The sequence below is a fragment of the Penicillium bovifimosum genome (genome assembly GCF_028826915.1).
Source record: "Penicillium bovifimosum strain IBT 22155 chromosome Unknown utg000006l_segment0_segment0, whole genome shotgun sequence".
In the NCBI taxonomy this organism is placed as follows: domain Eukaryota; kingdom Fungi; phylum Ascomycota; class Eurotiomycetes; order Eurotiales; family Aspergillaceae; genus Penicillium; species Penicillium bovifimosum.
The window spans coordinates 2,016,841-2,044,308 of record NW_026622715.1 but is presented as its reverse complement, the minus strand read 5'-3'; the positions used below and the strand labels follow the sequence as shown (position 1 = coordinate 2,044,308).

At 49.6% G+C, this 27,468-nt stretch overlaps 7 protein-coding genes across 7 annotated transcripts; 2 read left to right on the top strand and 5 right to left on the bottom strand.

Moving 5' to 3' along the window:
* Positions 1-147: 147 nt before the first annotated feature.
* N7515_008426 (cytochrome P450) lies at positions 148-1,888 on the bottom strand (the record flags this gene model as incomplete). The annotated part of the gene is made up of 4 exons (XM_056669170.1): positions 148-213; positions 266-1,324; positions 1,376-1,573; positions 1,643-1,888. The coding sequence occupies 4 exons, from the start codon at positions 1,886-1,888 to the stop codon at positions 148-150; spliced, it is 1,569 nt and encodes a 522-aa protein (XP_056519000.1).
* Positions 1,889-2,605: 717 nt separating this feature from the next.
* On the bottom strand, positions 2,606-4,760 carry N7515_008425 (uncharacterized protein; the record flags this gene model as incomplete). The annotated part of the gene is made up of 6 exons (XM_056669169.1): positions 2,606-3,216; positions 3,270-3,286; positions 3,342-3,472; positions 3,529-4,124; positions 4,173-4,674; positions 4,722-4,760. 6 exons carry the CDS (start codon positions 4,758-4,760, stop codon positions 2,606-2,608), a joined length of 1,896 nt encoding a protein of 631 aa, XP_056518999.1.
* Positions 4,761-5,263: 503 nt separating this feature from the next.
* Positions 5,264-11,328, top strand: stt4 (1-phosphatidylinositol 4-kinase STT4; the record flags this gene model as incomplete). The annotated part of the gene is made up of 4 exons (XM_056669168.1): positions 5,264-5,271; positions 5,321-5,498; positions 5,557-9,984; positions 10,048-11,328. The coding sequence occupies 4 exons, from the start codon at positions 5,264-5,266 to the stop codon at positions 11,326-11,328; spliced, it is 5,895 nt and encodes a 1,964-aa protein (XP_056518998.1).
* A 706-nt stretch (positions 11,329-12,034) lies between these two features.
* On the top strand, positions 12,035-14,002 carry N7515_008423 (sugar porter family MFS transporter; the record flags this gene model as incomplete). The annotated part of the gene is made up of 3 exons (XM_056669167.1): positions 12,035-12,352; positions 12,444-12,700; positions 12,766-14,002. The coding sequence occupies 3 exons, from the start codon at positions 12,035-12,037 to the stop codon at positions 14,000-14,002; spliced, it is 1,812 nt and encodes a 603-aa protein (XP_056518997.1).
* A 567-nt stretch (positions 14,003-14,569) lies between these two features.
* N7515_008422 (uncharacterized protein) lies at positions 14,570-15,300 on the bottom strand (the record flags this gene model as incomplete). Its single annotated transcript, XM_056669166.1, has 2 exons — positions 14,570-14,904; positions 14,934-15,300. The coding sequence occupies 2 exons, from the start codon at positions 15,298-15,300 to the stop codon at positions 14,570-14,572; spliced, it is 702 nt and encodes a 233-aa protein (XP_056518996.1).
* Positions 15,301-16,260: 960 nt separating this feature from the next.
* N7515_008421 (putative YT521-B-like splicing factor) lies at positions 16,261-18,274 on the bottom strand (the record flags this gene model as incomplete). The annotated part of the gene is made up of 5 exons (XM_056669165.1): positions 16,261-16,672; positions 16,720-16,766; positions 16,862-17,472; positions 17,536-18,138; positions 18,205-18,274. 5 exons carry the CDS (start codon positions 18,272-18,274, stop codon positions 16,261-16,263), a joined length of 1,743 nt encoding a protein of 580 aa, XP_056518995.1.
* Positions 18,275-23,220: 4,946 nt separating this feature from the next.
* N7515_008420 (putative ARF GTPase activator (Csx2)) lies at positions 23,221-26,828 on the bottom strand (the record flags this gene model as incomplete). Its single annotated transcript, XM_056669164.1, has 4 exons — positions 23,221-24,607; positions 24,658-26,510; positions 26,570-26,700; positions 26,765-26,828. 4 exons carry the CDS (start codon positions 26,826-26,828, stop codon positions 23,221-23,223), a joined length of 3,435 nt encoding a protein of 1,144 aa, XP_056518994.1.
* Positions 26,829-27,468: the final 640 nt, after the last annotated feature.

Below are 27,468 nucleotides of genomic sequence, written 5' to 3'. Positions count from 1 at the left end.
AAAAAGACACCATTGTGCTAGACCGTTCAAATCCACCGAGCGTCCTTGGCTCGGATTGACACTAGGTCTTGCATCAATAGAGGACATTAAGTATAGAATCCAATTTCAAGCATTTGGATGGAATCTTTTCAAAAAATCAAACTCCGGTCATGCTTTAACTCCACGCTTCTCGTACTGAACAAAGGATGTACCCAAAGGTTTGGAGAACAGGGACTGGGAAGTGGTCAGTTCAATACAATGTTGATCGAGAGATAGTATCGCTTACCGAATAGTCTGTCTCAGGGAAGGGCGTCTCGGCGCTAGGGGTGGAGAACTTGAAATGTCTCACCAAGGCAGCCAGAATTGTGCTAAGCTGCACATAGGCGAACTGCTCACCAATACAGCGATGGCGGCCAGCACCGAAAGGCAGGTAGGGGCTGTTGGTACCCTTGGTGACGAGTCCATAGCCATAGTCAATCTGCTCCTCATCTTCGTCCTTGGGGATCTCAGCCTCATCCCAGCGGTGGGGATTCCACTTCAGAGGTTCAGGGAAATATTCCGAAGAGCGGGCGGTAACACCGGGCGAAGACAGGAGATTGTGAGTGGTGGGAATAACATAGGGAGTGCCTTCCACGACCATGGGGTTCTTGACGGCACGGATGATGGAGTGAATAGGAGCATGAATACGGAGAGTCTCTTTGATCACTTTGGAATGTAAGTCGAGCTTCTGAACGCCTTCGTGAGTAAGAGGAGGAAGATCGGAGCCGAGAACCTTGAGCTGTTCTGCGTAAAGCTCTTCCATAAGCTCAGGGCATGTGGCCAGGCGCAGAACGATCCAAGCCGCAGTAGAGGACGAAGAGTGCTGGCCGGCCATAAGCAATGCGATCATCATGTGGGCGACCTCCTCATCGGGGATCGGGGTACCGTCCTTGTAGGTGCACGACATCAGGTTCCAAACCATGTCCTCGGAGTTCTTCTTGTCACCAGATGCACGGCGCGCCTTGATAATATCCATATATGTTTCAGCCATCTTCTTCTGTGCAGCATCGCGCTTGCGATTGTGGGGGAGCGGAGCCCAAGGCAGCATAAAGTTGATAGGAGCGAAACCCTTGTCGAGATCGTGGTACATTTCAGCGAAGGTGGAATCAAACCGGTCCCGGACTTCCTGTCCTTGCAGCGAGCGGGATGCTGTGTAGATCGTGATCTCGGCAATAACCTTGGATACATTGAAAGTGCCCTTGGGATCCTGGAAAGCTGGAGAGTTCTTCACAAATTCATCGACTTCATTGGCAATCAATGGGACGTAGGACCGGAGTGCCTCGGAGGTAAGACCAAATTTCACAAACTAGATAACAGTCAGCAGGTGGCCGTCACGGTTCAGTCCACACTCCCGTACCTTCTTCTGCTCCATGAGCTTAGCGTTGGGGCAATCGTAGACGACATGACGACCGAAGACGGGGGTGGTGAGGGGGGAGTAAACCTCTTCGGCGTTCACATCGCGAAGCTTGCCATTGAGGATGAACTCATTGCCTTTGGTGCCTAGGTAGACCGTGGTCTTCTTGCCCAGGAGCACAAATGTGAAGATGTCGCCATACTGCCGGTGTTCAAGCCAAAGATTAGAAATTGCTATGTAAGCCAACCAATGAGTCTGCGACCGACATACCTTTGCGCGTGCCTCGTTGAAGAACTTGTACGGCTCCATGCCATAGCTGATAGTGCTTCCAACAAAGGGGAACCAGTGGAAAACCACAGGGGGCTCATGGGGATTCTTGAAGAGTAATTGGCGTAGCACATTGATCACCACTGATAGCGCAATGAAGGACAGGGCCCCGACGCTGAATAGAGTGTAGATTGACTGCGTCGAGCAATGCTCGCAGAAACTTGCGAGGAAACTTGAGAAGAGACCCATGTTGTCGAGAGGAAAAGGGGGGTGGAAGAGAAGAGGAAGCGCAACAGTAAAAACAGGCTCACGATGAACCTGCGACCCTGTTTGTTAGCCTCTCAAAAGAAGTACAAATAAAAAAAGCAAGATGGTTGGCGAAGGATAAACAGAGGAGGCAAAGGAGGGAAATAATTAAGTCCGTTATCATTCGGTGAGGGACCCGCCCCTGGCCTAGAAGAAATCGAAGATTTATGCCAAGCCAAGTACGAAGTACTACGAAGTACCCAATAACCAGTTAAAATAGCTGAATTACTTCATTGATTATTACAAACTCCTAATACGTTTATAATTCTCGAATCTCGGATCCCCTGAATACCAATTCTTGTACTTTTGCGCTGTATCTACTCCGAATATGGCTTATTCTTAGGGCAGATTACTAGTCAGGCTGCCAGGCACGCCGCACACCACGCCACTCCGGCTAAGGGCACTCCCGCTTCCAGTATGTACCTGGCGATCTCGAGTCTAGTATGTACTCAGTACATAGAGGTTGTCATTTTTGACCTCTTTGGCGTTGTTTATACATATTCTGCAAGGTTTCGAGACTTCACTCGTAGAGCATTTCGACGCCTGATTTTCCACCTAATTATACATGGATCATCCCCTTATCCCAAATGATCCCAGTCCAGGTACACGCAAGAGCCATTAAGAATAATAATCGACAAGCCATACACAATCATTCCACCGCTAATTGTCGTACAGCGTGGGATCACCACGCTCTCCAATGTTGATAAAATCTTGCGGGGCCCGGTGGTCACTGGGCGAAACTTCACGTTGGGACGCCTTGGCTGGCCGATTATGGATGCGCTTCCCAGCTTCATTCCGGAACACTTTGACAGGTGCCTCACTGCCTTCAGCATGTTCACTAATGTGGACGTCATTGACGCTGCTGAGCAAGGTACGCTGTCGTTGGAGCTTTCGCTTAGAGAAGTCCAAGTTACCGAGAGCCCCAGTTAGGCCATCTGTGCTATCGGTAAGACTCGGGCGATTTCCGGTCATCCAAGGATGTTCAAGACACTCATCCACCGTGATCCTTTCGTCGACATCCACAGTAAGCATCCTATCAATTAGCTCCAACGCAGAATCGTCAACCGAATCCCAATACGGAGACGGGTAGTCGAACTTGCCCATCTTGATCTGCTGAGCGAGAGTGAATGGGCTCTCGGGGGTGTTCAATTCATCCGAGAACGGTGGGAAGCCACAAAGGCAGATATAGAGAACAACACCGAGAGACCATACATCCACCGCTTTTGTGTATCTTCGGTGGCGGTTGTCTTGCAAGATCTCCGGCGCAACATCTGCAAAAATTAGTATAAGATCTTAGCGTTTAAGGTCCAACGACATGACTCACAGCATGGTGTACCACAGCTGGAAAGAAAAGTTAGCCATAACCCACATTAGTACACATATGCATTTCACCTACAGGGTGGTTGTGAAAGATTCTTCGCCAATGATTTTGGCCAGGCCGAAATCACCCAGTTTCACAGTCAGATTTTTGTCTGCAACCAGGATATTCTCTGGCTTGATATCGCGATGCACAATTCCCCGTTCGTGCTAACAACGCATTAGCTGATTCGACACTGTGTAGGTGAACCTTTGGAATCTCGTACCAGATACTTCAGTCCGTCGAATAGTTGACGGAATACACCACGAGTTTCATCCTCAGTCATTTTCTGATTTCTCACAATCCAGTTGAATAGTTCCCCCTCGGGTGCCAATTCAAGTACCAGATAAGCGCCGTTGCTCTCATCGAATGACTCCTTGAGACACAGCAGGTTTGGGTGCTGAACACCCATCAAGAGGGCGATCTCTTGTTGCAAAGCAGCATCTGATTGCGATTTTTGCGAGTCATTGAGGCGTCTTTCGAAGACCTTGACTGCATACTTGTCTCCCGTAGATCGTTCGGCACACAAATAGACAGTTGCAAAGTGGCCTTTGCCCAGTTGTTGAAGAACCCGATACTGCTGATGGAAACCATTGGTTTCACGGGTACGAGGATAGCGAAAGATGAATCGGGCGTGATTTAGAATTGAGACTTCGTCGCCATCCTCCAGTTCCCGGTGCTTATTGCGCCCAACAATGGCATCATTGACGAAAGTCCCATTGCTGGAGAGATCCTCCAGTATTGCAACCATGTCACCATTCCTCTTTTCGGCAAATATGAGGAAATGTCTGTTTGAAATTGTAGGAACCTCAAGGACACGATCTGTCGATGGTCAGAGAATGACACTCGATACCGATGACCATCACTCACCACATTCCGGATGACGGCCAATCAAGAATCCACCAGGCGATTTAGCGCACTTGGATCTTTGAACCTTTTTCCCGTCGGGTTTGGAAGTACTCTTATCATCATCACAACCACTGCGCGTTCTCAGTACCAGCGGACCATCCCCGTTCGCATCCAATGGTAACAGATAGCCCCAGACCCCTTCAGCATCCTCGTCCTTGACTTCATCTGAAAACGCTATCGGTGGGTATACAAACTGGGAAGCTTGCTGGGTATCCGTCCGTGGTGGCGAGGAGAGAGTGTGCGATAATTCGGGTAGGGATGGATCTTGTTGACGGCCCTTGCGAGGGCTGTCGGGGGGTGTTACAGTCACCCTGTTGCGAGTCTCTGTAGCAGATTGAGGAACCGTGACTGGGGTGGGTAAGTAGTCCAAATTGACTGGTGTGTCTTGGGGATGAACTTGACTCGAAATCCTTTGAGAACGCCGAGGTTTCTTTTGGTCTTGTGAATCTGCATTGGCGGTGGCCTATAGTATGTAAGTAAATGATTCGCCCTCAAAGTAGTGAAACATACCCGTCCTCGTTTGAGGGAGCTTGCCTCACGTGGCGCCATGATACAGGCTGCTATCAAGCTGGAAAGAGTCCCAGACCAATTAGCGATGTCCCACAGGGTTGACAGAGTAGCGTCTGGAATATGTGTTTCTTGATTTTGTGGAGAATTTCACGATTGAAAATGAATGTTCGAGATGAATAAGAAGAATATTTGTGAGACTAATAGCTGGGAGGGAAAGGACATAACGAGAAGCCCTGGGGAAAGCTCTCTCTCCATCTCCCCTGGCGCTTCTCCGCCTCGAACAGGTCAGGACAAACACGACTGATTAATCTCTACAGACTCCATTTCTACATTTACATTTGTTTTCTAGTTTCTTGATGTAATTTGTAAAGTGAATATAATATGATAGTTATAGGGGTCTGATCCTAATACATTCCCATAGTTATTTCACACGTAAATAAAGCGGTCCAGGTGTTCGGACCTAGGCTCGCGTCTCCGGCACGTGCTATCCCCTGACCTCATCCTCGTGTGAGTCTCCCATTCTTAACCTTAGACTCATCACAATGGACGGGTATGTGAGATATTCAACTTTCAAGAGCTATGCTAATGGACAACCAAAGTCTTTCAGGTGGAATTAGACGCCTCGCGTTCCAAAAGCTTGCTGCGTTGGCAGTCGAGGCGCCTCGCGATGGAGCGGAGCTCACTCGTCTTACAGAACAGTCTCAACCGACTCGACAGCCCAATGGAGGCCTGAATGGAATTTTGAGAGAACAAGCCCCGACCTCTCAGGTCCCAATGGTGTGTCTCTCTATCTCAACTCCTGGGTTGTGAAGGCGCGAGCTAAACGTATGAACAGGGCATTCGCGAGCTAGATGTTCTTTTAGCCCTAAGCCAGGCGGCTTCCTCGGTGAACGACCCAGACAATGCTGCACGATTGGCGTCACAACTCTCGCAATACCTGCCAGAATCCCACAGCCAGCTATTTCGGTCCTCCCCCTTTCTCCGAAGTGTTAAGCCCTCGCCTTGGGAGACTCTCACGTACAATCTGGTTCTCGCACTACTGTCATTAGGAACCAAATATCCAGAGCTCAGAAAGACAGCCCTAGAGGCTGTGCATAGCTATTTGAACAACTGCACCGAGGCTATAAATGCGGTCACGCCTTTTCAATATTCAAAATCCGAGACGGGGCGACAAGGCGTTATACATGAATCTGTCGCCGTTCTGTCAATTGCCGTTTCCCTTGTTGGGTTCATGGACGCCTCAGCCGAACACGCTTCCATCTGGGATGCGAGCGAGAAGTTACAAATAGTCGATCATTTGCGTGCAATGTTGTCTGAGCCTTTCATCATGGCAGTTGAGACGGCTTCTTCCACTCTGCGCAATGCCAACGTCGCGGAACATGCTCTCAAGGATTGGAGAAAATACACTCATCGATACGCTGCTCACGGTCGCCCGTTGGGTGCCATGCTCGTACAGGAAGGCTTTATGCGCCTTGTAAAGTCATGTGCGGCCTCTCTGATCGGGTTCCAGCACCTGACCGATGACCAACTCTTGGATGACTACATGACTGGTGTCGGTATTGCCAAAAGCTATGATGAGGCTGACGTCTCTCTGGTTGAGCGCATTACTGACATCATCAGTGAAGAAATTCACTTGCTCGAGGATGGCTCCGATTATCTGCAAGTCGGCTCACCATGGCAGCAGCGCCTTGCCTTCTCTGTTAAAGGACATGCCTTGGTTGGCTTCCTTAATTGTGTCATTCTTGGCGAAGATGCAGCCAACAACGATGTACTGCTATCCTGGCTCGAGGACACTTTGCTTGACTCCCAGCAAATGTCGAATGTAGAATTGTCAGTGATAGTTTTGAAGTGTACCGCCATCCTTGCAAGGATGTCACCGAACGGTGCATCTATTGGAAGGCGCTGTCTACTGAGATTCCTGGCCCAGGGAGGTGTGTCGACTCGTTCCACCGTTGCAGTCGCTTCTCGGTGCCTTGCCCAGATCTTGACTATCCTTTCCGAGGATGCTGTGATCACTACCCTCTATTCACTTGGCAATGCATTGAGCCCGAGCACGAACGTTGATCAAGCCAGCCAGGATCAACTCATCGGGGACCATGCTGGGCCCGGGATGAATCTTGAGGCATATTCCAAAAACGCAAGCCAGACTTCGCTTTCAGCGAACCACCAAGAGGACAATGTAGCCCACCGAAATGTTATTCATGCCATTGTGACCGTCGCGACTAATTGCAACGACGGCAAGATCAGTGCATTGGCCCAGTCTATGCTTCTCCAGAAGATTGGTAAAATCAATGTCACGGTGGATGCCTTCATTATCCAGGAAACTGCCGTGCTTGCTTTAAGCGGCGGACAAGCTGAATTCCAGCTTCTGTTGAAATTCTACGCACGCATCTATCTTGATGGTATCAACAAAGGGCTAGACACCATCTCGGATGCTGTACAATGCGCTATGACTTACCTCTCGATCAATCTGGATCAGAATCCGCCACTTTACCGACTTTACTTGGTGCATCTTTTGGAAAACATCATAAACAAGGGCGATGTACCAGATCTTGAGAATGAACGTCACAAGGAAATCGTTTTTGCTGCAGATGATATCACCCCGCTCTTGAAACCGCTGGCTCTCCTCGTGTCTTCCAAAGGTGGCACTAATGGTGCTTCCTGGTCAGCCTTGGAGTCGGACGAGACCATTCTAACCCTGTTCCGTGATGCGTGGTTCAATATCGCCATCCACGGAATTTCGCTAAGCTCCAGTGCTGCCCAACTGTATCACAAGGAACTACGCCTTCTTGCACATCATTCTCCTCCCTTGGTAGCCGAGAATCACATGGAATCTTTGGAGAGCGACGTGGAGTTGAACACAGTGCTCAGACGTGGGATGGGACCGCAGCGATTCACGGAACAAAAGAGAGCCCTGATTTCAGAGCTCCCTGGCCGAGAATCTGATGTCAAGAAACTGGACTATTCACGAGCCGTGTTTCTGAATGCTGTCGTCCTGGTCGAGAGCTTGCGTGCTTCTTCGGGGGATTCCACCAAGATTCTCAGCTATTTCCTTGACCCGGCCCTGGCCACCGCAGAAATGGTCGGATGCATGAATGCTGTTGCGGACAAGGCCGTTACATGTTATTTGACTCTGACTCTTTCTGGGGAACATGATGACTTCTCGGCTCCCTATCTATCAAAGCAGCTTGCTGGATTTTTGGTAGCGTGCTGTCATCGCATTGAAAGAGTTCAAAGCATTGCGATGCAGTGTGCGGACAAAATCATTCGCGAATGCCCTTCGGCCTTATGCGAAAAGCATTCCCTTTTTGCTTTGCTTGAAATCTTGACCGTCATGTGGTCTTCCTGTCTTCAAGGAGAACTGGACGAGTTTGAGTGGAAATCGTCTTTGGTTTCTCCCATGGGCATTGTCAAGGTTGAGCTATCCGATAACTATGCGCTGAGGAGGGCGACTCTGAATAGGTTCCATGAACGAGCCAGGGATTGGGTGACATCCGTACTGAATATTGCCCCATTGGATGTCAAAGGGTTGCTCCAGACATATCTTTCCGAATACGACGATGACGGTGGCTATGGCCACATCTCGTTAGGGCGTTCATTCGCTCTTGAAATGGGCTCCCTTATTCCACAAAGTGACCCACGGCTTGGGTCGATCGATGGCTATGGAAGCAGTCAGTTCAATATCGCATCTGATTTCATGGCACTCTACACGACACGCCAAAAGTATCGTCGTCCAGATATACCTTCTCTCGGCGCGTTGGATGGGGAGAGCTACAGAGCGTATGCTGACCGGCCTCACGTTAACCTTTTGCCTAAGTCTGCAGACTCATTGGAAGAGAGTCTCTCCCGTCTATATGGACGTAGCATCGCTGGCGATGATATTCCGGTTGTGGAAGTCAGGGACGTCCTTCGGCAGGCTGCGGGTCTCATTTGCAGCTGCAGCAAGCCGCGGCTCTCTGTAATCCACTATTTGGTTGCGTTGCCTTTCCAAATCTTCACCAAGGAGGCAATCAAACTTGGTGTATCTCTCTGGCTTGGAGTCATTCACGAGAACCCAGGCACTGAGCCACGAATCTTGTGTGAAGTCATCGAGGCTTGGGAGAGGAGCATGAAGCGTCGCAAAGGATTATTTGATCCTAGCTTCGATTATCTTGACCCGTTGCATACTAAGATCGAACTACTGCCGACTGATAAGGATCTCATGCTTCGAATGCAGCAAGAGGCTCAAGATACTCTCTCGCCACACCTGCGAGTGCTACAGTTCTTCGAAAGCCACTTCAATGCTATTCGCCTAGGGACCTTGCAGGACCGACAGCTGTTCTGTCGCTTGATTGGCAGTACAGCCATCGAACTCTCGAAGACTAAGGGCCACCCATTGGCGCGGGAAATCCACTTCCGCATTGTGCTCCTTGGGCTTAAGGTCTTGAGACATCTTAGTCCCCGAAACAGCAGCGCATCTTGGAAACTGAAAGATCAGATTCTGTCTGCTGCTCTGAGTTGGTTCAAGCACCCTCCAAGGTGGTCATTCGGAGGCAATCGTCTACAGATCAAAGCCGAAGACCGCGTTTTGAACGAGGTAACGGCGGCTTTACGAACCGTTGCAGGTATCGCTGCTCATGTGCACGGGTCGTATAAATCCTTGCAAGCCAAACAAGAGTTACTTCAAATCCTCGTGGAGAATGAGCGATCCCGTCTTCGGGTTTGGCTATTCCCTCTGGAGCCGGAGCGAAAGCACCATCTGCCTTCCATTGGAGGCAAGAATGCCGATGAAGGTCCCGTATCCTTCCTTCGTCTGGCCTGGGCGGAAAATGCAGGACTGGCTATTCAAATGGCCGCCCGATTCCCATCGCCCAAAATGCAGGCCGATGTCAGGTCGTTGATTCTGAATTTCCCCGAGAAGGTCATTGAAGAGCCGGGAGCGCTGGAGATTATGTTTGACAACTCCCTACCCAGCGACGTCGGTCCCCAGCTGAAATACATGCTGTATTGGGCCCCTGTCACTCCTACGGAGGCTATCACATACTTCATGCCGGCTTACGGCAACCATCCTTACATCTTGCAGTACGCCATGCGAGCGTTGGAGAGCTATACAATGGATGTTCGGTTCTACTTTGTGCCACAGCTGGTTCAGGCCCTTCGCTTCGATGCTCTGGGTTATGTGAACCGCTACATCCTTGAGACGGCCAGGTTGTCCCAGCTCTTTGCCCACCAAGTCATTTGGAACATGAAGGCCAATTCTTATAAGGACGAGGATTCTCAAATCGTAAGTTTGATCTGCGCGAGAGTGATTGATTACCTTGGACGGACTTTCTAACTCTTTATTTAGCCTGACCCTATCAAAGATACCCTTGACCGATTCTTGGATAATTTGATCTCGAGCTTTTCCGACGAGGAGCGTGCCTTCTACGAGAGGGAGTTTTCATTCTTCAATGAAGTCACGGGTGTCTCCGGCAAACTTCGCCCTTACATCAAGAGGAGCAAGCCCGAGAAGAAGGAAAAGATCGAGGAAGAGTTGCGCAAGATCAAGGTCGAGGTTGGGGTTTATCTTCCCAGCAACCCTGACGGCGTGGTCGTGGGCATTGACAGGAAGTCGGGCAAACCCTTGCAAAGTCATGCCAAAGCGCCGTATATGGCGACATTCCGTATCCAAAAGACAAGGCCACGATTGACCGGAAAGGGCGAGGCCAGCTCCGGCGATCACCACCAACACCAACGCCAATTGATCAACCATTCTGAGAGTGAGCAGGAGACATACGAAGTGTGGCAGTCGGCCATCTTCAAGGTCGGTGACGACTGTCGCCAGGACATGCTTGCCCTGCAGATGATCGCGGCTTTCAGAAGCATCTTCACCAGCGTTGGCCTAGACGTTTGGGTCTACCCTTACCGGGTGACTTCTACTGCGCCTGGCTGTGGTGTGATTGACGTGCTTCCTAACTCTATTTCGCGTGACATGCTTGGACGCGAGGCAGTTAACGGCCTTTATGATTACTTCGTTTCCAAATATGGCGGTGAGGACTCGATTCGATTCCAAGAGGCGCGCACCAACTTCATCAAGAGCATGGCCGCCTATTCAGTCATCTCCTACCTGCTACAATTCAAGGACCGACACAACGGAAACATCATGGTCGACGACGCTGGCCATATCATTCACATTGACTTTGGATTCTGCTTTGACATTGCACCCGGCGGCGTGCGATTCGAGCGAGCGCCGTTCAAGTTGACCTCGGAGATGGTCGCTGTCATGAGTGGAACCCATGATCCAGCACACCATCAGGGCGGCAACTCGGGCATCAACCTGCCGGGTAGCTCTCACAACCCGACCAACACGCAGCCATATCGGTGGTTTGAATCCTTGGTGGTGAAGGCATTCCTTGCATCGCGCCCATATAGTACGAAGTTGGCCCATATTGTATCCCTCATGCTTGACAGCGGTCTTCCCTGTTTCAAACCGGAGACATTGAAGAACTTCCGTGACCGGTTTGTTCTGGACAAGAGCGAGCGCGATGCGGCCGAGTACATGCGGGAACTTGTGCGGAAGTCGTACATGAGCGTATCTACCAAGGGTTATGACCAGTTCCAACTCATGACCAATGGTATTCCATACTGAGGATATCTACTGCTTTTGAATATTTTGAATATCTTATTTTGCACGCGGATTTCCTTTCTTCCCTGCTACTTTTGTATCGTTCGATCCCATCAGATAACTATCGATGTACTAGTTAACTATAACATTGTTAAGTCTGTAATCAAGCCCTAATATTCCTCCTTCGAGCGAAATTGTAAGTCCTGTAATTGCAAGGTTCTTGGGGTTCATATTTTGCCTTTTTTGCAGTCCAGTAGAAAAAAGTACGACGTCACCATATCGTCAACATCACAAGTTCACAACCTGGTCACCTCGTTCCTCGGAAAATAATTATCGCGAGTATACATATTATGGTACGAACGATATATTACTCCGTACATAGTAGCGCATGGGACACACAAGCAAGGAGTGGGATACATCTAAAGCCCGAAGCACTTCAGAGTCGGTTATGAAAGACCTCTATCCAGGGACCTCATAGGGTGGCGCTGCGACGCATACAATGCATGACGGTATAGACCCGGGAACATTCCGAAAGCGGCAACATGACGATGCAAAGATGCAAAGACATTCGACTTAGATCAGGTTTTATAACATATCAGGCAGCCTTATCAGACAGCCTTGAAAGGGAGTCTCAACCTCATTCCTCTCCCCCTCCAAGCCGGCATTTGATTTGACGGATGAAATTGCGTATCCTTCATACTACACACGTCTTCGGTCTCCCAGCCCTAGAATGAAATTCCCATTTCTCAAAAAGTCTGGCAGTGGCGGGACGAAGTCCCCGCCACTGACTGACCTGTCGGGGGAATCATCAGCGGCCGATCGCGAGAAGAGAGGCAGCTTTATGGATGAATCTCGTGTGCCGTGGGTGACATGGCGGTCCGTACTGCTGGGTGCTTTTGTCTCGATTGGTGGTATCATTTTTGGATATGATACTGGCCAGATCTCGGGCTTTTTGGAGATGCACAACTACAAACAGCGATTCGCGCAGCTCAAGCCAGATGGGACTTTTAGGTTCAACAATGTCCGGTCAGGGCTGATAGTCTCCATGGTGAGTATATAGCATTGTACATCTCGTCGGGACGGAGATAGATGTCGAGGGGAGAAGAGGATTTGAACGAGATCATTCTGACACCTTTCAGCTATCCATCGGAACATTGATAGGAGCCCTTGTCGCTGGTCCATTGACAGACCGAATTGGCCGAAAATGGTCGATCTTTTTCTGGTGCATCATTCTCCATGTTGGGTTGATCATCCAGATCTCCTCGCCCACAGGAAAGTGGTATCAGGTGATGATGGGGCGCTTCATAACCGGGTTTGGCGTGGGAGCCTGTTCGCTTCTGGTCCCCATGTACCAGGGTGAGATTTCACCGAGGCATATCCGAGGAGCTATGGTGTGGTAAGTGCCCTAACTTGAAGCCCTAACAGTTGCACTGGAAACACAGCATTAACGGCATATACCAGCTCCTATCAGTTATTCGTGACATTGGGCATCTTCGTCGCAAACTGCATCAATTTCGGCACGGAGAGCTTGGACAGTTCAGCATCCTGGCGGATCCCACTCGGAATTACATTCCTGTGGGGTCTCGTTCTTGGAATTGGCATCCTTTTCTTCCCCGAGAGTCCTCGGTATGACTTCCGCCATGGCCGTGTGGAACGGGCACGGCGCACCATGTCTAAGCTGTATGGCATACCCGAGAACCATCGGGTGATCGTGCATGAGATTGCAGAGATTCAAGAACAACTGGATGCCGAGAAAGGTTCACGCGGTGGCATCCGGGGATGGTTTGAGATGTTCAACGCGCCGCGCATGACCTATCGTATTGTACTCGGCGTGGTGCTCCAAGCTCTGCAGCAGTTGACCGGTGCCAACTACTTCTTCTACTACGTTAGCATCCTTTTACCTCCCCTGTATTATGTCTTTTCAACTAATTCGATCCAGGGCACTGTAATCTTCAATGGGGCGGGCATCAAAAACACATATGTGACACAGATGATCCTGGGCGGCGTGAACTTCGGCACGACATTCGGCGGCTTGTACGTGATTGAGCACTTCGGGCGCCGCAAGTCATTGATTGCGGGTGGAATCTGGATGTTCTGCTGCTTTATGATCTTCGCATCTGTGGGTCATTTCTCGCTAGACGTTCAGACGCCGGAGAATACACCGGCGGCCGGTACCGCCATGGTGGTCTTCGCATGTCTGTTCATCACAGGCTTCGCGATGACCTGGGGTCCGATGGTATGGGCAATTGTGGCGGAGCTATACCCATCGAGGTACCGGGCACGGGCAATGGCCATGGCGACGGCGTCAAACTGGCTCTGGAATTTCCTGATTGGATTCTTCACGCCGTTTATCACCGGAGACATTGACTTTGCGTATGGATATGTGTTCGCCGGTTGTCTGTTTATCGCAGTGCTCGTTGTCTATTTCTTTGTTCTGGAGGGCAAGGATAAGACACTGGAAGAGATGGACATGATGTATGTGATGCGTGTGCCACCATGGAAGAGTAGCAAGTGGCAGCCACCGGCGCCAGAAGACCAGCTCACCACCGATCAGCTTATGGACCGGAAGATGGCCAAGAAGTATAACGAGGAGGAGGAGACTGCAGCAAGCAGAAAAGTGGCGGAGGGTACGCCTGGGCATTCCCATGCAGAGAATCCTGAGGATGCTGCTGGGACTGGCCCCTCGCAGCGTTCTTGAACTGGAAAATGTGGTGACACGAATGAGCCGAGTGGGATGGTGTATATAGACCGAAGTGGAGGGGAGAGGAGAGTGTTGGCGGGTGATGTCGGGAGATATCTGAAAGTCCTCGGGCGTCTATAAACGCATAGCATAGAGCAGCTCAATTACAGAAGAACATGGAATGTTATCGGTTTCCAATAACCAGTCAATCTTGAAATGACCAGTGGATGTCAATTTGGTAGTCATCGATCACTAAGAAAAGAAAAAAAGTAAAAGTCATCGGCATCACCAGGATGCCAAGTGCTCGTAAACAAATAAAAACGCCGATAATCCCAGGGCTCAAGATGAAAAGTTGGCGATCCTCCAAGAATCATTTTTGATACAAATTCCCATGTTTGCTGAGAGGAAAGAGGAACGACTGCGGAAGAGACCGCGACGATGAGAAGACCGAATGAATCCAAGTATGTTCGGGCTTTTGGCATCGAATGCACACACAAAGATAAGAAAAAGGGAAGAAAGAAAGGGTCAATAGGGTCAGACTGATCAGGATATACTTCCCTTGAAAGGCTACAATGGACGTAACATTTAATCCATAAAGTCACCTCTCAAGATCTTCTCCTGGAAGAAATCTGGCTTATTCTGCTTGGGCTGGCGGGGGATTTCCCGACCCGGCTGCTCCATGGACGCGATGGAAGCCGCCCGTTGGTGGTGGCCAGGGGAGCGCGGATTCTGCGGGGAGACGGGAACGCCGATGGATGGGGCACGCTCGGCACGGGTGCGCAGGGCCTCTGACCAATTGAAGCCTTCGCCTAGGGGTCGGCGTGATGCGTTAGATCTCTCATCCTGAGGAGAGGTTGAGGTACTTGCGGAAGAGCGGGTAGTAATGATGGCCGAGCCGGCCGGAGGGGAGCGGCGCGGGCCTACGGCAGATGGAGGGGGTAGTTTCTACCATTTCCTGAACTTCCTGCACGAGCATCACGCAATGCCTGTGCACCGAAAGAGACCCGCCGCGAGAATGGTGAGTTGGGCGAGCTTCCTTGTTCATCCTCGAGGGCGTCTTCGGTGGGGAGATTGGAGCCCATTGAGCTGGAGAGACTGCCCGGGCGGAAATTGCGAGTGCCTCCAAAGGATGCTTGAGTCGGGGATCCGGATAGACCTAGCGTGGTGATTGATAGCCGACGCTGGTGGGTCTGCTGGTTCGTGGCCTGGGGGTTGGAGGGGTTGCTCGACTTCGAGAAGAGGTCGGCGATAGAACCACGACGCTGGCGGTTCTCCGAATTCGGAACCGAGATAGGAGAGGTGGGATCGTTGGACATGGTCAGATGAGTGAGGGTCTGAACTGAGAGCAAGTGGGAAATGCGGACGGACTAGCCGCCCTTCTCATACACAAGATGAGATTGAGAGAGAGAGAGAAGAAAAAGGATTCGAGGATTCAAGTGTGGTAATTTGAGCAGTTTGTAATGATTGAAGCTTGAAGATCTGAAGATTGGGAGAGAAACAAGATGAGTGTAAAAGGAGGGGAAAAAGAGAAGAGAGGGAGAAAGAGCTAAGCTCAGATTATCTGGGGAAAAGTGGCGCTAAGTGGAGAACATGATGATGTCGATGACTAAGGGATCTGCTTGTGATTTGTTGGCTGTTTTAGGAATATTTTAAGGATTTAAGCAGTTAGGGCTGGTATTTAGGGGAGATGAATAGTTTGATTTAGATGCAAATATATACATAACTATACTCACGGGCTATACTGTATACCTAGTACTAAGTACAAGCATTACTCTGATACTTCTGAATATCTTCAATCTTCCCCGCAATGAAATCCCATCATGGTGACTTCATAAGCTTACTACGTATAAGTATAGACAGGGTAACCTACATAGCACAAGATGCAAATCCATGCCATATATGTGGCCTGTTAATATCAATAGTCTTACAAAGGGTATCGTGCAGAAACATGTGAACGTGCTAAAAAGAGGGGAAAGTACCCTAATCCCTGCTCATAGCCCAGAGGGGAAGAAAGGCGAAAAGAAGAAGAAGTAGATAAAAAGAGACGTACATCGTATATTGCTCGTTTCCCATAAAATAGTTAGTGGTATATGCGTTCGTGTGTGTGCGTATGTATGTATGCGTATGCGTGTGCGTGTTCGTGTGCGTGATAAATGGTGAATTCCGGATGTTTTTCCTTGCCGTTCTTTTTCGAGTCTCTAATTGGACTAGATCCTGATCATCAGGAACTAGAGACAGAGTCTCCTCCAAAGAAAGACCAAAGATTTGTGGTGATTTTAGGTGTTGGAGGGCTGTGGCGAATGGAAGAGCTGAATCAACTTGCGGCCGATCGTCGGTTCAATCTCGGTGCCATCACGAGCAATTTTGATTTCCCGATTCGCATTCCAGGGGTTACGTAGCCCACGAGTGCGATGGAAGGGAACCCGTTCGGTGGAAATCCATTGAATGCGAAATGGGTTGCCAAATGTTTGTTCCTCTTCTGGATCCTCGGGCTCGACACTCTTCTCACTATGCGCATCCCCCTCCTCGTCTTCGGAAGATTCAACTTCCCAAAATATGGTCCCTCGTGCGGAGTCGTTGATGATTCGCCCCTGGGGCGCGGTAGAGGTTGCGGCGGTTAGGGTTATGTCGAGATCGTCGGGCCCGCCGGGGGAGGTTCGGGCCGCAAGGGCATCTCCAAGGCGAGTTCTTCGTCATCGTTGATGGGCGATATCATGCGTGCGTATCCAAAATACTCGCCCGATTTATTAGCGGAGAAGATGAGATAAACGAAGTCGGCGGTCTGTATCAAGGTCAGGCTCTGTCTCTAACTGTCGAAGGCAAAAAAAGAAAAAAAAAAACAAAAAAAACAAAAAGAAATGTACTGGTCAAACTCACTTCGTAAGCCTGATTCATTGCCGCCTCATTGTGTGGCTGCGTGGCCCAGATGCCATTTTTCTTACTGAGTTCGAGATCCTCCACCGTCAAGCTCTTGACGATGAAATACCGGTCAACCAACCGGGCTGGGGGTGGATAGTTCCCGGTCGCAGGCGCGGCCGAGCTGGACTCCGGCGTAACTGCACGTTCTTCGTCCGGGTTCGTAGGCGTTGCCGTAGGCGTAGCAAGGTTCTCCGACCGTGGCCGGGGGTTGCGATTCAACATCAAACTTGCGATACCTACAGCTCCAGAACCCGGGGTAGTGAATCCCTTTCGCAATCGGCAGACAACACGCACACCATGGAATCGAGAGTCATGGAATCTTTCCAAGGCTGCAACACAGGCGGCAGCCGATTTATAATTCACAAAAGCGCAATTACTTTTCGAAATCAGAAACACACTCTCGATCTCGTGCGTTGCGTCTTGGGAGAAGTGATCCTTGAGATCCATAACATTGGCACCGGGGGGAAGATTCCCAACCCAGAGCGCGTGGCCGGATTGTTTTGGCTTTCGCGGTGGTCCTCGTGGCGTACTTGGCGCGGTCGGGTGGGATTGTGAAGGGGAACTGTTATCTAGTGAGACGAAATAGGTTAGGAGCGTTCGTCAAAGCAAAGGGAAGAGGTCGAAGCACTCACCAGAGGGAAGCGATTGGGACTGCGGCGCTCTCATAGGGTTCGATCCATCCACAATGGTCTTGGATACATCGTATTCCAAGTTCGTTGGCCGCTTCTCGGCTTCTCTGCGTAAAGAGTTCGGTTTCGATGGTGAGTCTGTCTGTGTACGGCGAAATGCAGACCCAGCCGGAGGCACTTGAGTGGCAGGATGCATTCCCTGGCCATAGGGAGCACCATATGGCGAAGGAGGGTAGTACCCTGACCCATAGGGAGATGCTGGACTGGGACTGGTGTTTGGCAGTTGGCTTGCATATGACTGGTAGGGATTTGTATGTTGAGTTATTCCTGTTGGTTGGGGTATCGCATACGGCGGATAAGCTGCGTAAGGGACACCGTATGCCATGGTCCCGGAGTTGTGCCCATATGGAGCCATTGGCATGGGATACACCATGCCTTGCCCATGAGGTGCCGGGTATTGATGCATTGGTTGATCATATTGATGACCTGGGAGGACGTAGGTCATGTTACCCATGTTTAACGAGGTAGCAGTTCCATATCGAGCCTCTGTGAAGCCGGAAGGATGTCTGACATTTGAAGGTCGCGCGATTACAGCAGCAGATGCATCTGGAGAAGATCGGAGTCAATAACAGAGTGTAGGGGGCGGAAGGACAAATGAATTGAATGACTGACCAGGTCCAGGGCCATTCGACTCTGATGCGGCTGTCCCGTCAGATACCTTGTCTGGAGGCACATCTCCCATGAGGGGTCGTTGGATGTCGCTGGATCGAGATGACAACTTTAGACAGTCTTTCCAAGTTGAAATGGCTACTACTCATGAAGTTTTAGTGCCTGTAGAAAGTGGACAACATGTCTTGACTACCGAGGTCTTTCTTACCTCTTGCCTTTTTGAAGAAGAGTCAGCAGCCCAAGGCTGATCTACGCCCAAGAACCTCCCAGCAAGTAAGACTCACAAGAAGCAAGAAGAAAAAAACAGAAGCAAAAGGAACGTCACAGAAGGCGAGTGATGAGACCCAATGGCACCAAGATGCTTCCAATCCCACACTGTCAAAGTTAGCATAAGCCCCTTTGAGCAAAGAACGAAGCAGAAGAAGTGGGATATATCCGAAAGTCCACAAGAGTGAGGGAAATTGAAAGGGGAAAAATCAGCGCAAACACGCACTAAAACCGACTCCCCTTTCTAAAGCCATACACATAAAAAAATGAAAAAAAGGCTTTATGCCTCTCACGATACATCAAAATAGGTGGCACAAAGGATACCAAGGAAAAGAAAACAATGGGGCAAATGAAGTTTAGTGCTTCAAGATCAAGATGGTCTTGGGAGATTGACTAAGATGTATTCGGTGAAATGCCATCATGCCAGGATAAGGATAGTAATGAAAATCATATGCCGATCAACAATGCTCATTTGGTTAATAATAAGTTGACATACCTCTTGATGTGTCGTTTCAGAACTTGTGCAACTGAATCAGGTCTAGGGCTGAGAGACAGGGGCAGAGTCCGGACATGGATAGAGAGCTCTTCCGATATGGGTCCAGGGCTTATAGAGAGAGCGTCAGATAGGGGAAAATGAGTCCGAGTTGCCGAAGGTGTCAAATATAACAGTAATAGCACTCTATGCTTATACTAGGAAGAGTGCGAAGACTGACAGATCACTGAGGGAAGAGTCCACTCCGAGTGAAGAAGCACTGTGGCTGGGCGTTTTATGTCAATGGCTTCTGTAAGGTCGGGGAGTAACTATAAAACTGAAAATTACCACAAAAATAAAAATATAATTAAATTGGAAATACAAGACTGAAACTAAGAGGATATAAGAACCGGACGGGCTGAGCCGATTGGGACCTTGAATTGGAGCCAGGAACCATGGCGACTCGGGATTTGTTTTCAGCTGGCTATGTCTTCCGGCTTCTTTTTCCTTTACCCTTTTTTATCTACATCATTCTTTGATAAGCTTGCCAAATCACCTACGCTTCATAGCTCAAGGCTGTGAAGGGGCGAACTAAGACCGTTCACTTATCACTGTGGCAATTCTCTCGGGCTTGGATTCCGATAGACAATAGGCAGAAACAATAGCATCTGAGGGATGGCGTATCTTGGATTGATTTTCCATATGGGGTATCCTAAGACCTATACATATCAAATGAGAGAGACTCGGCTTGATTTCATGGAAACCCACTTTAGGGATGTCAGGCTGTGGCTGGTCTACCGCATCGATGCAGTGGCAAACAGATATGCTTGGGGGCACTTTATTTTTCTCTCTTCTCCAGTACTTATTTGACGTTGTACGTGCGTCTAGGCCGGACCAGCCAAATTAACGGCTGGTGAGAGACAACCTACTGACTCCCGGGCCCTTTGAGCCTAGACTAACGGCGCTTCGACCGTCTAGGCGTATGGCAGTAATGCATGACAGATTGATTGCCACCCAATGGGAGGATGTGCTTTAAGCGGCAAAACATCGACAGCAAGAGGAAGGAAGAAGTGGAACCAAGTCCAAATCAAAGAAGGTAACAGAAGAAAAACATTTGAAAATATCCGAAAACTACCAAGTATGGCATGAATACTGTACTGTGTACAACATTAGAAAGGGCTTAAAGAACCCAAAATAATTATAATGCTGACAGCCTATCAATACACGGATAGAATTGGAAAAAGACAGCGGGAAATCAGGGTTGGATATCTTACACTCCCACTAGGCTCGATCATCATCCCGCCAATAATATTGAGCTTTCCGGCTTCGATGAGATCTACAACGGTGTATATTTCCTTTTTTGAAACAGTCTTCGGCTACATCGGTACGAACGTCTATCTAGACCGTGGTGCTCTTATGGAAAGCCTGACTCTATCCTTGATAATTTCGCTGACAGAATGGTCCGTGAAAAGGTATATTATTGTGTATATGGTGGGACAGAGCCAATACATCTTTGTATACTACTGCGTACATGTAAATTCCATTGGGAGTCTACTGTACAGGTTGTAATTGTATATAAAACCAAATGGGGAAAAGTTTTCAATGAGTCAGTTAAAAATGACAACCTTGAAAAACCTAACCAAAAATGGACAGAAAGCGAAAAACAAAGACCTCGGGAAGTTTGAAGTTGGACCCACTCGGCGATCCATCGGCATCTCAGGCCAGCCAATCGAGATCTACCACTGCTGACTACATCCTGTGTATGCACATGTACAGCTTTCGACTGACACTTACTACATACTGCGAGGTAGAGAATTCACTACAATGAATACAATTTGTTGTTAGTATCTCAATCTCATTTTGCGACAATAACATGGCCCTACCATAAAGGACCTTACCTAGGTACACCTCCACCCGCCGCCACAGTGCGACTACTCATGGACCAATCAGGAATATCAGAGTCAGCCACTGTGACCCTCAGAACAGAGGCATTTAGGGCATTCAGCTGCGCATTTGGACGTACGAAGTAAGTGGAGATGGACACAGTAGTGGCCAATGTATGGTACGTCCATTCGTATCCAGAATAGATCGCAAAGTATATCGTCGTTTATATACCTGCCAGTGCCGACTACTCGAGTAAGTATGTCGTGACAAAAGTCGGCCATTGGCACCATATGTAGATATTCTACTGCGTACTCTGTACGTATATACATCCTATGATCCTTCACGTATGTTGTACGCAGTGTCCATTTCATTCCACTTTCGTGCTACAGTCGTGTAATGATCGGATGTGATTGGCTATCCATTGTCCGGAGTTATTCTCCGAGTCAGCTGACCCCTTTCCACCTCTTTTCTTGGCCATGTTGTTGTACACCGTACTCCGTATCTTCTCTTCGCGCTACTGTGTACGTTCTCACTCTTTGTCTAATCTATAGGTATTGACTCCTCAATGTCTCCTCACACCTTCCCTTTGACCACTAACTCATATCTAGTTATGTATGGACTTTGTTTGGGTGGATTTCTACGAGTCCAGCGTCTTCCATACCATGACGCTCAAATGGAAATCAGTTCGCTTTCCCCACGTCGGATGAACACTCGGAGATCAGTCGGCGATCAGTCCAACGTGAATGGTGTCTCGGTATCTTCGCGAACTTTCGAGTTTCGCCGAAATTCAGCGCCAAATTGAACACTTCGGGCCATCTTGGCATTATGACGTCATCTCAAGGATTCTCCCCCCCCAGCTCCGTTCTCCGTCATTCTCCATGTTCCTGAGTCAACTACTCCGTACTGTACGCAGTACTCCGTACAATCTACCCCTCCACTATCGGCGCCGATCTTTTGACTCAAAATAACTGGAGTTGGGAATCCCGCCTCCATCCAGAATGCAAGGGAAAATCAATCGCTGTAGAGATCTAAACGCCGAGCCAGAAGCTCGTCAGATCTCGATGTCCTGAAGCAAGAAACCCAGTGCAAAATGTAACGCGTTTAACGCTTATCTTGTAGGGGCTTACGCCTGCGGCGGCCTACATCATATTCGACTTGGCACTCGCGCCTCCATCCAGCCATGAAGGCCATTGTTCCTTCAAAACTCTAAACACGAACGCGCCGTGAAGCCATCCTCACATATGCAAGTGCATTTATATGGATGCTGTGGCGTGTAAAATCCATGTGGCCTGTTCTTGGCGGATGTATTCCACAGAATGGACTCAATAGCCCCTTCGTCCGAGCAGCTTTCATCAACCGATGGCTCAGTTCCTGTCTGTGGCCATCTAACAGTTATAAGATCTTACCGCAGGGACCCGCAAGGATCCGACTTCTTCTTTATGCTGTGACTCAAATCAAAGTCCAGACAAATTCCTACTGCTGCATGCGATGAATACTCCACGGCCACCATGTACGTGTCAGCAGGCATCAGGCATTCAACGGATGGATAAGAGGCAATTGACCTTTCCATGCCACAATAAGAGGCTTATCTTGATATTTGCATGTCTAAATATGGAGCTACTGCAATACTTTCTAGCAAAGTCTCTTACCCTTTCAGCTATGCCGGACGCCATAGCGTCACAACTTTGCTGTCTTACTAGCTGTTCTCGGGCCATCATGTTATACTACTCCAACTACTATATTGTAGGGGGGTACCAGGGCTGTCAGTATCGCCACTCGGGAAGCTTCATGTTTCTCTGACGTGTATCTCTGGAGGGAAACTAATATGCCATAGTTTACATTGCGTAGGTGACAGAATGTGCCATAGCCCATGACCTACGAATCGAGTTTGTTGCAATACAATTTCCATTTCTCTCCGGGTCTGAGGGCCGCTGTACAGGGACACTTTCGGGGGAAACATGAGGGTCAATCACTGAGACTTGTTCACTTATTCACAGGGCACTATTGCGAATCACGAGAAGAAAATTATTGGCACACACAGTGGAAAGGGAGCAGCCGCGACCCGTATTTGAATATGTACTAGAAGACAATACAACCACGGTGAAAAGCAATAGTCCAAAAGAAGACGCGATATACCAGTAGTATCAACAGTTCACACGAAGAAGTGAAAAGCAAACAAATTCCTCACCTGGCCTTAATGCATCCAGGGCCCTCGGCATCATAATATTTGACCACCAGAAACAGACACAGGTGGCAACGCAAAGCAAACGCAAACAGTCATTAGGGGGGATTTTCTTGCGGAATCTCATTAGGCGCTGAATATAATTACGATGATGGGTGGCGCGCTTGACGTCCGAGACAGGGATATAAACACAATGAAGGGACGGTCAACCCCTTCATCGATCGATTCCAAGCGAAGCGACCTTTCCCGCGAAGCGAGCGCCAGCACTTCCTCGTTTAGACAGCTTCTCTCTGTCTTTGTCTCTGGGCTCTGCGAAAGTTGGATTGTTCGACGACGAGGAAGGTTCCTTGCTGCGAATGGTGGGGAGTGATCCCAGGGTATCGTTTGCAGAAGATCTGCCACCTAGCGGCGGCGGCGGCACACTAAAGGCAGATGTACGTGCGGTCCGTTGGCTGAGATAGAGCTGCGCTGCAGGAGAAAGAGGGATGGAGGGGGGTTGTGGGGGAATCTCGGCGCCATTCTGAACTAGGAGTTCAGCAATGGGGAACGGAATAGCTTTGGCGCTAGACCTGGCGGAGAGACTGGTCGGTGTGGAGCCCGGGGTGGCAGGGTCGGCTGCAGCCAGGGCCAGGAAGGTTGCGTGGGTGTTGCGAGAACGATCGGTGATATTTACGTTTCCCCGCAGGGCGAGGCCGTAGAGAACGCCTTGGATATCGTTCGTTTTGATCGAAGCAAGGAGGGTTTCGTCAGGGGTCACGAAGCGAGAACGTGGTGAAGGCAGAGGCTCAACGTACAGCCCATCAACATATTTGGCAGTGATGAACTTCAGGCGTTGTTCTCGCGTAGAGCTAGCGGTCGGCTTGAGAGCTTGATCTAGGGTGGCCTCCCAAATCATGTTGCTGACGCGGTTGCCAATCTGTAGAAGAATTTCGACTATATCGTTCGAGAAGGAATGTACGTCCAAGGTAAGGGAGCGGATCTTAGAGATATGCGTGCCCAGAGAGCGATGGATACCGCTACACTCGATGCAGAGGATGATTCCAAGGTTGATGGACACCCATTCGACCTTGGACGATGACCCGCAGTCAGCACACCAGTTGTTGCCCTGGTCTGCGTCCCGCACAACCTGCAGAAGTCTTGCGGGGTTTTCCTCGAAGCTGTTGCTGTCTTGGCGGACATAGCCCGGGCGTGCGCCCACCGTTGTTCGGCGGATAACACCGGTGGTATTGCTTGAGCTGGAGGCCGAATAGGAGTGATGGCCAGACACAGACGAGCTCTTTCCTGTTAGGACAGAGCCGATATCCCGATTGGTGGATGTATCATTCCTGGACGACGAGCGAGGGGGAGCTCCTTGGCCTTCAACCGCACTCTGGAGAGCGTTATTGATAGACCTGATCCAATTTGACATGTCATCTTCCGAAGTGGCTTGATAAATGCGCTTGAATTGTGGTGTGATCACTTCGAAGCAGAACCGTCTTTCTGCGTTTCGAGCTTCACGGACGGACGCCATGCGCAGATCGATGGGATCCATGTGTAAATCCAGCTTCTGTTTCCAATTGCTGTATTCGGACAATTTCCCTTGGTCCAAAACAATCCAGAATCTGTGAAAGTCAGTAATTGATCAGTGATCCAAAGTATCATATGTTCTTACTTGTGCCACGCCTGCTTGTTTATTCCCTTGGGATCGATATGGGACCCTGGACGAGACAGTGCCCATAGAAGGCCTTCTTTCCGCTGTTGGGCACCGCTTCGATCTGGCCCCAGGGTGTTTTGTTCTTCAAGGTCTCGGATACCCTTGAAGCGGTTTTGATTCAGATTACCAGTCGCCGCGCAATTCGATGCTGGCGCAGAGGCCCCGGTGGCTGATACAACCGAGCCTGAATTTGCCTGTGGCGTAACCGATGAGCTGTTGCTAATGACGCCACGAAGTTGGGAGCCGGTGCTATCAGCGCGGCCAAGTTCAACCTCGGTAGAAGGACCACCGTTGGGGGTTCCGGGGGATATAGCAGGTAAACTGGCCACACCAGCCACAACGTCGGGCTCAAGGTACGGGTTGCTGCCATTTTCTAGAGCGCGGCGCTTTTCCTCACGCTCTGTCCGCTGGAATTGGAACTCTTTGTCGGCCTGATCGACCTCGTGGATGAGGGCATCCAACTGAGGGGTCATTCCTTCGACATTTTTGGCAGCTGCCAGGAAATTCTTGGCTTGGAAATTCGCATACTTGGTCAAATGTGAGAGGACCTCTTGTTCTTTACGACCCCCGTGAAGATCCTGCATGAACGAGGAGTAATCGAACCGCTTCAGCTCGAAGTTCCGCCGCTTGGCTTGGTATTTTGAATCGCTCTCGGCACGCTTTTTCTCTTTCAGCGAATCCTGCCGCTGGCCCAAGTACCGACTGACATAGGCGTAATAGTCGCGGCTCTCCTCGTCCCACTCTTTCCTCTTGGCTTCTGCTTGTTTGATATCGTTATGGTATAGCTTGATCAAAGGCTCAATCACAAGTTTCTGAAGTTGGATCGTGTTCAATTGCTCGTAGTTCAGAATTTGCCGGGCGATCTTCTCGAAATAATGATCCAATGCGGGCTGAATGGCATTTGCATTCGATGTAGATGCATCATTCAATGAGCTCAAGAACGCCTCCATGGCCTCATTGCAGCTTACTTGCGCCTGCTGTGCATTTTCTGCTTTCTTGAGTACTTTCTTTATTTTGGCTCGCATGGTTGCGGTCTTTGACTCCAAGGCTTTCATAGTCGCTCGGAACAACGGACCGTCTTCTACTCCACTCATCTCATCGCCTGCTCGGGAATGTGGAAGGTCGACTTTGGTAGGAGGTGGGGGAGGAGGCGCGGTCGGTGGAGGAGGGGGTGGAAGAGTAATTTCTTTTGACTCAGGCGGAGTGATGGGAACATTGAGATTGGGCGATTCCACATCGCTATAGTGAGATAGGACGGATTGAGTCGATGGCATGCGAGAGCGCGGAAGAACAGGCAATTCTAGCTTTGGTGATGAGCTCTGAGGGCTCGGTATCGGGCGATTGGAGTTGTGCACCCAGAATGAGAAATGGGCGAGGGTATTCAGGCGGTTTGTTCGTTGGTCATAATCCAAAAAACTGCAGCTGTTGCGCCACCCACCACCTTTGTCCTCTATTGCCTTCGGGGGCTTCCATGTCCACGACCAGTCGAACGAGACAGACGGGGAACCTCCGGTGGAGTAGTCTCCGATGAGCTGGACATTAGAGTTGTTTTGAAGATTGGGGTTTGCATGGAACTCTCGTGTGATCAGATTGTCGAGTTCCTTCGAGTTTGATGCGTGGGCGAACGTGAGGCCCGTGAGACTGGTATCCGCCACCTCGGGCATAGTGGTGGAGACGCCGTTGACGGAGTTCGCAGCATTGCCAGTATGTGTTTGCCGAATAATAAAAGTGAACTTGAAGACCAACTCCTCGTCGTTCGATAGCCGTAGCATGAAAGTCGGAACCGGAGCAGCGGGGGGTGTATCGGGGTCCTGTAGTGGATAAGACCGATTAGCTGGACAGCTCACATATTCATGCCGTCATGCCGTACCTGGATGAATTCAATCGGAGTATCATCGCCGACATCGCGCTTGGCTGAGAACCTCGCGGCTGGGAACGCGTTGGGGGATAGAGTCAAAAGACGACGTCTGGGGTTGCTTATCGTGACCGATGCGATCGAGACTATTCACAGATATTTCATCAGTATATCGAGGGACGACGAGCACTTCCGATCCGGTTGACCTACAGCGATTCTGATCCTTGAAAAACAAATTCCCCCCATCGTCGAGGCGGCTGGCGACATTCCCCATGACGGCGCAGACAAAGGGATCAGGTCACGGCGCGAGAAAGGGACCGAAGCGGACTGATGGCCATCGACGGTCTGCAAGCTTGCAGTCGGATGGCCAGCTTTTGTAGGGAAACAGCTTGAAGAAGAAGTAAATGATCCGTCATTCAGTGGTTGGGTTGGTTTAAGGAGCGGAGATTGAGAGCTCGAAGATGTGAAGGAGGGGGCGAGAGTCGGAGAAATTGTGGTAGGCAACTCCGACTATAGAGTTAGTCTAAAGCTTCTTTTTTGTCAACATCTTGGTAATATTCACTTCTACTGTATTTTTCATTTCTCTAATATGTTCTAGTTTGGACTGTAATATACCTGGGCGAAAAGTATGTGAGCATCTGACACGGTTGAATGACCTCGAGAGATGATCGTTACGTACGGAGTACGTTCTACACCTCAGATATAGTTGAATATAGGCGATAGTAAAGCCATAGCCCCCAACTAAATATTCATAAATCAATCCAAAAGAAATCATATTAATGGGATGAACTATACAGAATGATCAGACCCCTGGTATCAATATTTATCCGTGAACGTCATAAAACTCTCGGTTCCAGACCAAGCACAAGGAGCAAGAGCAATGATACGTAACCCCCCAAGGCCCGAGAAAGAAG